We start from the raw sequence: 12,465 nt of genomic DNA on the forward strand, positions 1-12,465 counted from the left end.
AGGCTCTCATTACCAGGGAGCAATAATTGCCTCATTAACAACCATCTAATTAGAACATCAAAGTCGTAGAACCAATGAAATCCATAATAAGTTACAAGCGAAATACCGAAATACTACCTCCTCTTACCTTTTCTCTCTCCTCCTCTCTCTCGACACCTCGTTTCTGTCCCGCTTCACCCGCCACGCTGTCACCACCACCACCACCACCGGAGCGTCACTAAGGTTTTGGTGTTACTCCATAACGAACTCACCATCTAACACACTGACAAAACGAAAAGCACGGGCAGTAAAACCACCTGTATCCCGCACACACCCCAGGTAAACAATGACGTCACATCATGGCCGCCGCGCAATGACGAATGTGATGCTTTACGTAAAGATGCACAGAACCTCCCTGCAGCAACTATTAATTGGGGTAGAGAACATGTGGTAGCTTAAGTATAATAAACTCTTGCATTCAGTGTTTGTAGAATTGTTTTATGTTCTGAAGTAAAAAGCACAGCGGTGAGATGATACCGAACTGGCACAGGATGAAGTAAGATTATCCCAGTCGAGACCTCTTATTTTCGTCATTTCTCCTTGTTACATTTCAATAACATAGCAAAATTCTCTGGAAGAAAACAGTTAAGATGAAGATAGCATACATATTTTCCTGTCCATATTGCTAATTAAGGTATTAATCCTCGTCGACTTTTCTCTTTAATAAAATTGTTCGGATACAATAATAAGATTCAGTGTCATGGTATGTCCAGAGAAGCTGGTCTGATCAACAGGCTGTTCCCTCATTAGGCACATTCGACAAGCAAACCAGCGAAATGCCCGTGTTCGTGTTTGGTTAAATCAGCAGGTGGTACCTGGTGACTGACCCAAGCATTGGAGCTACAAAGCTGCCATATACATCACTCTTTGCATCATATTTTCTTGTTTTCTTCCATTTATACATACACACAGAAATGATTATGTAGTTCGGGCACCATGTTTATGATACCACGCACATCAGCCAAGTGGCATCATCGGGTAGGCTACATCTGCCCATCCACTGTTGCCGGCACACTGCCCGCGCTGTTCACCATGCTGTCCACTCCTCTGGACACGCCTGAACAGAGTACATGCGAATAAGTTAACAATACACCACTCTGTCACCACCTATCGCTATTCACCATTTCGCCACAATTCTCATTACCATCACTTACTCTCATCAACACCTATTACTCCATAGTCCTCCATTCGGTGGCGCCATATGACCGCGATGTTGCGGCGCAAAAAAACTAAATCTTTCAGTCAATCAAATCCTCCATTCGGATCACTAACGATCCCTCCCTGTTTAGAACTGACCACCATCATAACCAATCACGCCCCACAACCAATCACCTTTACCAGCCTATCACATCCATCAGTCCACATCATCACTCAAACGCCCATCACTACCCATCACTTCCATCACCCCAAACGTTAAAGAATTGCTAAGGATAGATGTGCCATGTACATCAGCCGAAATCTAGTATTCATTTCGTGAATTCGTCAGCGAAAGGAAGTGCTATCAAATAATAATAAGGATGATGATGATGATGATGATGGTAGTAATTAAAATAGTAGTAGTAGTAAGAGTAGCAGTAGTAGTAGTAGTAGTAGTAGTAGTAAGAATATTAGTAGTAGTACAACAACAACAACAACAACAACAACAACAACAACAACAATAATAATAATAACAATAATAATAATAATAATAATGAGACAAAGAAGACCAGAGAAGCAGGACCAGCAGCAGTAGGAGGAGGAGGGAAAGGAGGAGGAGGTTAATTATGGGGACGCGGCTCGAAAACTTGGTGTAAAACTTCATAAGTAAGGCAGTGCACAACAAGGCCGGGCCGCGGGGACGGAGGAGGGGGGGGGGGAACGTTGGTGGGGGAAGGTCCTGCTGCACGGAAAATGAGGCTCACCCTGGTGGTCGTTGGTGGAACAAGAAATAAGAGGAGTCTGTAAATACCCATGACACGTGAGCATGTAGGTACACATCCCACACACTCCCCGCCGCTGCCCTTTCAAAACCGAAAAAAAAAAAAGTCAGGTTATTGAATCTCTTTGTAGAACGAAAAGAAAGGACGCTCAACCTCATCTACCATACACTTGAAATTGCAGTGTGTGTGTGTGTGTGTGTGTGTGTGTGTGTGTGTGAATATATATGTTTCAGGAGTCAGGATGTATGAAAGACGAGGCGAGAGGACTGCTGAGTGGGTGAAGTCTAGCTGGCTGCACCGAGACTGGCACCGGAACAGGGGAGGGCCCATTAGCAACAAAGGGCTGACCAGTGGCTCCTTGCCTCGCCTAACAGGGCTTTCAGTTACACCGCCTTTACCTTATTTTTTTATTTTTTATTTTTTTAAGAATCCTTGTGTCACGAACCCTAAATGTTTTACTCTTTTGGAAAACATTCTTGCTTCCTAATTTGCTTATGTACTAACTTTGCCTCTGTCGTTTCTCCATAATAACAATTAAGAAATTTATAAGAAACTAAAGACGAGTCATTATGTATTCGTAGTATTACATATATTATATACCTATTGTTTGAGAGCGATTCTTCGGCTTCTTAATAAATGTCAAGATAAATGTTGATATAATTTGGCTTAATAGTTTTCGGGTTTATGGAACAAGCCCCGTACAATCCCTTCCCTGCTTGCTCCACCCCTGGCCACCTAAATTCATGATTAATTCATTTGGTAAAAGGGTAAGGGATAATTCACCTGATAAGAGCCTTGGTGGGAGTGCAGAGTGCAATGTAATTTGTGTAAAACGTCGTGATGTACGGCGGCAGCATTAACCGGAAATTTTTGTGCTACGATTGAATTACATCGCACACACTCCTTATGTTTAATGCACTTAATTTCCTAATATAGCATGTCATGGGGCTGGAAAAAAAAAATAGCAGGTGTCTCACATCACCAAGCTCCATCGCCTGCTGATGGCTTGTACTGCACACTCGACGCCGCCAGTCTCCACGCACAGAAATTATTTCAAGGACCAGAGACAAAAGCTGATTTTTTTTTCCTCTTTCTCTTCTTTATCATTTAAAGTAGTATCACAGCTTTCTGTTTTAAAAATTCACAAAGGCCAACCTAAAAAAAATTAATTCTCATCGACCCACTAGTTTGAGAGAGAGAGAGAGAGAGAGAGAGAGAGAGAGAGAGAGAGAGAGAGAGAGAGAGAGAGAGAGAGAGAAAGGGAAATATGCATGTGGTCCCTTCATTGAGTGATCTATTCTGGCGCTGACTTTAATTACATTTTTCTGGAGTGTGGATCGCGTCCCGGCCATTCTGAGACGCGTGAGGACACTCCTTCTCTCGTGGTAGCCTGATTTTCACTACGAAATCCAATCAGAGAATCCCAGTTTTCGGGAAACCTTGGAAAACTAAGTTAAAATTCTCGCAAGAGCTTTTTTTGTTCTATTCATTTTGAATGGAAAAGTTTGAGATCAGAACCCAAAGAGAGGCGAACACAAAGTTTAGGAATCCAAGATTTCTGCTGAGGTTATTTAATATTTCTGCGCTCCCTTCATTGTGCCACACAGACCCGCCACTGCATGGCGGTAAAATGAGAGAAAGTTGAAGAGATAAGAGTGTGTGGGCTGCCATTGGTTTGTGAAATAACCATGATCGGAAGGAAGCTTAAAAGTAATCATTTTACCTTTGCTTCTGGGACTGACAGAGTTATCCTGAATGTTAGTAATACTGGTGTGCTAAAGCTGTTAATTAAATCACACGGGCTGTCACTCAGGTACTGTGCACGTGCCGATTACAATATACAGACTACAGACCAAACACATTTCAGGGAAGCATACCTGTAAATTCAATGCACTCATCCATAATACTTAAGTTGCCACTCACAGTAGAGGAAGGCCATTGCACAAATCTTTCTTGATTCATTTTCCACAATTTGTCAGAACACCAGTATAACATTTCCAGCTATCAGATCTGACCGAGTGTTTCTGCCAGACGTCTCTTTCTCTTCGTTTCCTGTGACATTATTTTTGTTCCTCAGTAATGACTGTCACCAGCAACTTGAAACCTACTGGTATACTTTGCTGGTTATATGCCATCTCAGTAACGACTCTTTTCTTTTTCCTATTTCTTCTTCTTCTTCTTCTTCTTCTTCTTAACTGCATGACATGGCACTTTACGCAGGAAGGAAAAATATTATTTGGTACGCGATAATTATACAGCACAGTTGACTTTAAGAACACCAGTCATTCTTGAATTAGATTTTTTTTCATTACATTCTCTTATTGCCTTTGCATTTACTTATCAAAATAGCCCCAAAAACCAACAAAAAAGAAACTGAATAGTCCCAAAAACCAACAAAAAAGAAACTGAAAGAGAAAAATGCCAACAAAACTGGTTCATCACACACTACATCACCTCCAGAATGACCACACGCCTCGACGCATCGCCCGTAACTTGCATCCAACCAGTACAGTAGTTCTCAAAATCTGTGGCGATTCTAGTGAAGATGAAGACATGATGTAAATAAAATCCTGAACCAGTACGCCCACAGACATTTGTGATAGCAAAAGGACAACTCTGTGTTAAAAAATAGAGCCAAGAAGAAAAGCAGATGAAACAGGAGAAGAAAAGAAAGCGTGCTGGGGTTATCTGAAATGAGGGAATAGCACACAAAATGGAGGGTTAGGCGAGGCCAATCTCCTTAAGTGGACTGGTGGTGAGTAACAATACGTCATGATGAAACCCTGACAAATCCTTTCTTTTCCATCACAAAGACCCATGCGGCACAAAGCAGACTGGGCAGGCTCAGGTGGTGTGTGCACATGCCGTGGTTTTGTTGTTGATTTTTTTTTTTTTTCTTGGCCCATGTTACCAAATTTCTGTACTTGACAAGACTATGAATTTTCTCAGCAGAAGGCATCTTTCACATAACTGATGCGCTTTCATGTACCAGCGTTAACTCCACTTTCACTCTACTGTGTGTGTGTGTGTGTGTGTGTGTGTGTGTGTGTGTGTGTGTGTTACCAGATTGGTCTTGTCCAATTCAAATATTATATACTATAACTTCAATGCTTTTTATAGTTATTTTATGACGTAATTCTAGTTGGAAAAGTCGTCTGCCATATAACATTGAAAAATATAGAACAAAAATATAACCCATAATAGGACAATGGGAATAAGCGAGAAGGATATAAATAAATAATAAGATGAGAGTAGGTGATAAGACAGACCCGTGTGAAACTCCACGACTGACAGGTTTGCTGGAATAGTGAATATCTGCCACAGCTGCTATAGATCGTCTGAAAGAAAGCTTGAGATAAAAGCATGGAGAGAGAGAGAGAGAGAGAGAGAGAGAGAGAGAGAGAGAGAGAGAGAGAGAGAGAGAGAGAGAGAGAGAGAGAGAGAGAGAGAGAGAGAGAAATCAGTACAAGGGCAGTTTGAATACTAAAGATTTATGTTAGATTGGGGAATGCATAGTACAAGCAAAAAATATACTCCAGTAAATACAGCTAACTACTTTTACTACTACTACTACTACTACTATTACTACTATATGCTACTACTACTACTCTCTCTCTCTCTCTCTCTCTCTCTCTCTCTCTCTCTCTCTCTCTCTCTCTCTCTCTCTCTCTCTCTCTCTCTCTCTCTTTCTCTGTCAAGCAAACAACCAAAGCACCAAAGCAAAGGTTACACACAGGTCACGTCGCTGGGAATAAAACAACACTATGAATAAAGTTGTTAAAAATTATGTATACCTGCAAGAGTTGGTAAAGTCCCTGAGAGCACTCAGCTGCGGAGGATGCAAACCAAAGCCTCTAATCCTGTTTACAGCCGCGCCACAACCCTCCACTTCAAGTCTAATCCGGCAAAACTGTTCATTTACCAAACATATCACAAGGAATACGTAACATCCGACGTGAATGAATAATAACTATAAGAATAAAACAAAGAATTATATTTATCAAGAGTTTCATACGAGTATAATTACCTCGCTTCCTATATTTCTTTCGGCAAATACATCACAAGGAATACACAACATGTTACACGAATAAGTCATTACCAGGAATATGGAAAGAAAAAAATCATCATATTTATCACGAGCATGATCGCATTATCGTCAGTTTCTTGATGTAAACAACCTCCCGTGCGTGGTGTCGATGTATTGCGTGAACATCACAACAGCGTTATTTCTGCACACATTGCTACACAAGACACGCTTGTTGCCCTCAGTGATCCTCTGTACAGTACTAGCTCCATGTAGCACAAATCAAAACGCTGCTGCATCAATAAAATAATCAAGGGAGTCCTGTTCTGGTTCATCTCCGCCTATACGATGACGCTTGCTTTCAACACGTCTCTTCATTTCACCGTCCAGCTATTCTCTTTTCATTCCCTGCCTTAATAGTTTTTTAATCCCATAGTGAATGAAAATAACTCGAGAGCCCTTACCTTTTAATAGCTTTTTCAAATCACCAATATGAGCTCAATGGTGACCTCCTCGACTTTTACAGTGCGTCATGATCAATAGCAAGAGCCTCGGAGAGACGATAATAATTATTATATTCAAACATACGAAAATTTCGGTAGGGTGTGGTATTTTTCATCCTCCTGCTGTGGATCAGTGGCGGTGACAAAAGCATGTTTGTAAATACAAAAATACTCGTATGTGTTTGTAAATCTATTTGTGCCTGGGAAGAGTTGTATTTGCATTCACGGTCATGACAGCGTGTAGTATTTGTCTTTCTTGTAATTACTCTGAGAGCAACTCAAATACATAAACACACTATTTCATAAAATTATCTATTTTTATCAAAGTCGAGGGGAGGTTTAAGGGCTCCAGTGAGTGCATAAGGCGCCTCCTGTGCTGGCGTGGAAGGTGGCTTATTTATAGAGGCCTGTGTCATCCCCGGTGCTCCATTTGACTGAGGTCACAGCAGCTAACATGCGAGGATGCGATACACTCGGTGATGTGCAAAATACAACCAGCCATTGCCGGAACTTCATCACGGATCTCGCTAGCACGGCCCACTGAATTTGACCAACGTGCTGCTCACTCCCCATAGTGGTGATAGATCGCTAGTTATGGCACAGTATTTATAAGATAACTTATTTACAACACACTTGCTCTCTCTCTCTCTCTCTCTCTCTCTCTCTCTCTCTCTCTCTCTCTCTCTCTCTCTCTCTCTCTCTCTCTCTCTCTCTCTCTCACACACACACACACACACACACGCACACACACACACACACACGCACACACACACACACACACACACACACACACACACACACACACACACACACATACACACACACACACACACACACACACAACTAGCGTTTAAGTAAACCTCACTTATCAGAACCTTTCAAAAATTCTGTCTACTCGTAATTCCTTTCTGACATCAATCATTATTCGCTCATCAAATAGCTTCGTGGTAATGATAGTTCTCAAACACCTCATTTCTAATGCGTTTTCTTCTTCAGTATCGTCATTAGCAACCATACCTGTCTATAGTTGGTACAGCTATCTCTGAAATATTCCATTTTCGTTTCTACATCACAGATCCCTTCTCCTAAAAGCGCTGTCAAACTATCCTTTGTTTTAATGAATCTTTGACTTCTTTATACGCTGCACATTGTTGCAACGGCTGCATCCAAATAGCAAAGACTTATTACCTATTATATTTTTGCACAATTTACTGATATTTCCGCATTTCAGTCTTTGCTACAATATTCGTCATTTTTCTCTTCTCTTTAAATTATTCACTTTCACCTGATTTCTCTCAAACCCTTCCTAATAATTTATTCAAACTTTTTTTTTATGAGCTAGCAAGGATGATCATGCATGAACATCTAGTTTGTTTTTGTTTTTCCAATAATTCTCGCATATACTGGATTATCATTGCGCCGTGTATCACTCTCTTAATAAATGTTATTTTTGCAAATGTCCAGTAGGTATTTTCCGCCTTTCATTCACTCCAGGCACCCGGTGCGCTTTTCCCCTGACATTATCTCTTACCCTTCCATTTATGTCTCCCTTTACGGTCACTTGTTCTCTCCCTCCCTATTAGTTCCTTTAATATTCTTTCGGCAATTCCCAGAAATCTTCACTGCGCTCACTCTACTCCCTTGGCTTGCGATACAGTCAGTATTACCTATCATTCATACCTCCCTTATCATCTGCATATTCCCATAAGCATAAATTTTACAAGAAGTAACCATTCAAACAACTACAAGTTTCTTAAATAACACTCAAGTGACCGTTTCCTTTCTGTATTAATGTGGTGTTCTTCATTGGGAATCTTAAATTTTTATCTCTCAAATCTGCACGACTAACTCAGCTTACTTGAAGTTGGGAGTCTTGTATCGCTTGCGCCAATTCTTCTCCCCTTCCAAGTGCTGGCTATTTAGGAATGCGATGTTCATTTATGCATGGCCTACCTCGTGTGTAGAGGGTATCCGCTCACACAACACTTCTAAACAGGGGAGACTCAAAAGACATTCATCTCCTCAACTCATTTACTTAACTTTCTCCAGTCTCTCACAGTTTGCTGCAGTATTCTCTTTCTTGATGCGCTCTACTGCTGTTTTTGTAGTTACTGCTGTTCTGAACTTTCCCTTCCACGAACCCTTCGTATGTAGATGACTTTTAATTTGCTACAATCTGTTTTCCTGCTGATCGTACTGAGTAAATTCCTTAACACCATTTAATATCGATTTTTATCCATCTTGCTGTTTTGAAAACTTTCGAGATTGTGTACAATGGCAGAAAGAGAATTCAAATTACTACATATACAGAACTTATATATTATTTGTTATTTTATGATCGGTAATTAACGGAGTTTTATACCGGATCTCCTTTTTCAAGTACTAAATTATTTCTCTTATCCAATTCCTTAATTACGTGATGATAACTTAATCGCAGCTAGTACTGATTCATCTCCTCTAAACCTACAACACTTATCCATTCTTTTGTCTTCACTTTGGTTGAAGAGAAAGTCGTAAGACCAAAAAGTCAAGATTCTTTCTTAAATAATTTGTCGCAATCCAGATCACTTTCGACTCACCGTCATCCAACATTCAGACACCTTCAATCCGAGATTGCACAAGTTTGCCCTCCACTGATCTCTCTTCTGCTTTCTTCCTTCAGGGGAATCTTATAAATTCCTTGTCTCGTAAATTACTCATAGGATCTACCGCGTCCTTATTCTTGTTATTGTTATGGAGAGAGAGAGAGAGAGAGAGAGAGAGAGAGAGAGAGAGAGAGAGAGAGAGAGAGAGAGAGAGAGAGAGAGAGAGAGAGAGAGAGAGAGAGACTGAAACAATGACGCTCCTAAGCTTGCAAAATCAAAAGATTTACGTTACTATAATATTAACAAGTGCTGGCGCACTGAGTAATAAATAGCACCCTCGGCACTATTTTTATCATCAAATTTTATAATGAAGCTCCTCCATTGTTGAGAATGACAAGAATACGTGGCCCAACAGCGTCAGTAAAACAATGGAATGAAATGTATTTTTTTCCTTGTTCTTTCCTTTTTTAAGTACTATGTGCATAAAGATGTATAGGTATGAATGTGTATGTGTTGGATTAGGATGGTATAATGAAGCGCGCTTTTTTGCTTTTTAATGCCACTTCTAAAAGGAGTTTTCGAGTGTGTATTTCCATAATTTTATTTATTTATTTTATACTCATTTGTGTTGTTATTGATTTATTCGTTCATTCATTCATGTACTTTTGTTTATAAATTTATTTCTTTACTGACTTATTTATTTATTTATTTTTTTTGCTAAATTTATCCTCGTGTTAAGTGTTAAAAGAAAATAAGGTCAATGTTATGTAAATGAAAAGAACATAGTTATAAGTAATCAACATTTTAGTTTTTTTTTTTTTTTTTTATCTTTTCTTAATTATAGAAATTAGTTCTCAATTCTCAATCCGTACTGAAGAGTCCTCTAATTGAGTAGCTGAAGCACGCGTGCCGTTAACAGTGCTTCATTTTTGGCCAAAACACACGATGACATATACATGTATTCTAATGTTTGTTTGTTTGCTTTTTTTTTTTTTTTATTATTGAAGTTTGTTATATACGAAATGCTATGTGTCAAGTTTTGCATCTATATTTGCATTTGCGTTTGATGATTGAAAAATATTTATTGACTTGGAACTGCATCCATGTTAGATTATCATATTTGCATTTTAATTGTGCGCATTTTGAACGCTGCGTGTTTCTTACATCCATCGCAAATTACGTTCATGTGACAATGCGCTGTTGCTGTTCTTCATTAATGTGTGTGCGTGTGTGTGTGTGTGTGTGTGTGTGTGTGTATATATATATATATATATATATATATATATATATATATATATATATATATATATATATATATATATATATATATATATATATATATATATATATATATATATATATATATATATATTTATTTATTTATTTATTTATTTATTTATTTATTTATTCATTTATCTAAATAGTTATTTTTTTATTTATCTATTTATCTACCTTTATTCTTTTCAGAGTTTTCAAGCGAGTTCCATGATCGACTCATTATTTTGCTATGCAATAACGCTTTAAACCTTCAATGTGCACCTTACAGAAAAGTAACACACGGCCTGCTAGGAGGTTAAGATATATTATTGTGGGGACAGCCGTGGGCGATGCTGTAAATTTTTAGAAAGGTGCAATTCAACAGAATAGTATTTTCCACCATTCACAGTGTTTTAATGGCTGCACCATAAAAAAATAATAATAAAAAAACTACACTCTTATGTGACGAATTATTCATTCATTTTACTTTACGACGAAAATCCGGAATCGCAGTTTTCCTGAGTATTCCGTCACTCGCCGCCTTTCTGGACTGTCACCTTTATAGCATTCTTGCTAAATGCCTCACTGCCTTCCTTGAAACGGCCCAGCAAGTCGAGATTTGCTGCAGAATTTCAGGCTTATTCTATTTAAGTTCTCTTTATATAACATCAAAGGAAAATCCCCATTTTTGTCCCTCATACCAGTAAACGCTGAAAGAGGTTGACTTCAATTTTTCCTCCTTTTCACGGCTTAGTTTGTAAAGGAAAGGTTCAGGTCTCCACTAAATTAAAAGCAGAATTGCTTTCGGACTTTCTGACATTAGTTTCTTAATTTCATTTACTGAGATGCATTAGCAAGTCCTTTTTTTTAGGTACACGTATCCAGGACGCAGTTTGCTTATTTCGTAAAGAGAAAATAGTTAAAAAGTTAATTCTGACTGACATGTATACAGATAAGTGCATAGCGTATCATTTGTTTAGGTAAATATATAATTCAACATCTCACGATGTAGATCAGGAGACACAGGAGACCAGACATCCACCAATAAGGGCAGTCCGGCGGCTTATCTCGTCTTATGGTTTTCATTTGCACTTACAGAGGCAGTTAAAGTAGCGAAAGACATGAACAGATTCCACGCGTCGTGGGCGGAAGTTGGTGGCACAGGACGGCTAGTGTGCCGGGTGCGGGCTGCCCCGCCGCCCACGTTTGTGTGGAGCAGCTCAAGTGATTTCATTCTCCTCAACAGCGACAAGTACACCATCCACGAGCCGCAGGTAATTGTGCCTCGCAGCCACGTGCTACCCTGCCCTACTGACACCTGTGGGGATTTTTGCCCCTGGTGCACATGTGTCACTGATCAGTAAACGCACCTGTGTCCCTGATCAGTAAACACACCTGTGTCACTAATGCACCTGTGTCCCTGATCAGTAGACACACCTAAGCCCCTCACCAGTAAACACACTTGTGCTCCTCACTAGTAATTAGAATCAGTGTGTCATCATTCAGTCCGTCGTTATTCCCCTGCGCCTCCCTCCGCCACAGCTGACAGACGGCCTAGTCACATGGGCATCTGTGCTGGAGATCACAAGGATTCGCCACCAGGACTACACCAGCTACCGCTGTTCTTCCCGTAACGCCCTTGGTTCAGATTCCGTCCTGGTGCACCTCAGGCCGCCCAGTCGCCCTCTGCAGCCTCTTCATTTAGCAGTAAGAAATTAACTCGCGTTCACTCTATGTGCTTTTGACACAGTCCCACACCCATCCACCGCCAGGTTCCCACCACGCCTCTTTATTTCTCTCCCAGGTAACCAACGTGACAGGTGAGGAAGTGTGGCTCACCTGGACCCCAAACCTGGAGGGTGGTGCCCCGCGGGCCTACACAGTCAGATACCGACCCGTGAACGAGTCATCCTACCAGGTAAGGCAACAGTCTGTGGTGCGAGCTGCTGTGGTTTGCTTTTCCCTTGAGTAATGCTGTAGTAGGTAGTACTACGTCAATATTTCTGAATTAGTAATACCTTCATTAACACAAACATTCCAAGTTTTTATTTTTTTCGTTATTAAGTACAGCGGTGTTGCATCATTACATAATTTCTGACATGAAAACAAGCAAAAGAGTTCTGCGTCCTTCCTGCTAC

At 40.1% G+C, this 12,465-nt stretch overlaps 1 protein-coding gene across 1 annotated transcript in view; it reads left to right on the forward strand.

Annotated features, from left to right (window-relative positions):
• LOC135114120 (nephrin-like) overlaps nucleotides 1-12,465 on the forward strand; it is a 56,454-nt gene that overhangs the window by 33,705 nt on the left and 10,284 nt on the right. The window contains exons 10-12 of the mRNA XM_064029830.1: nucleotides 11,426-11,601; nucleotides 11,870-12,034; nucleotides 12,132-12,245. Coding sequence (XP_063885900.1) covers nucleotides 11,426-11,601; nucleotides 11,870-12,034; nucleotides 12,132-12,245 — 455 coding nt within the window. The remainder of the gene's footprint in view (nucleotides 1-11,425; nucleotides 11,602-11,869; nucleotides 12,035-12,131; nucleotides 12,246-12,465) is intronic.

This window comes from Scylla paramamosain, chromosome 27 (assembly GCF_035594125.1).
Source record: "Scylla paramamosain isolate STU-SP2022 chromosome 27, ASM3559412v1, whole genome shotgun sequence".
Lineage (NCBI taxonomy): Eukaryota > Metazoa > Arthropoda > Malacostraca > Decapoda > Portunidae > Scylla > Scylla paramamosain.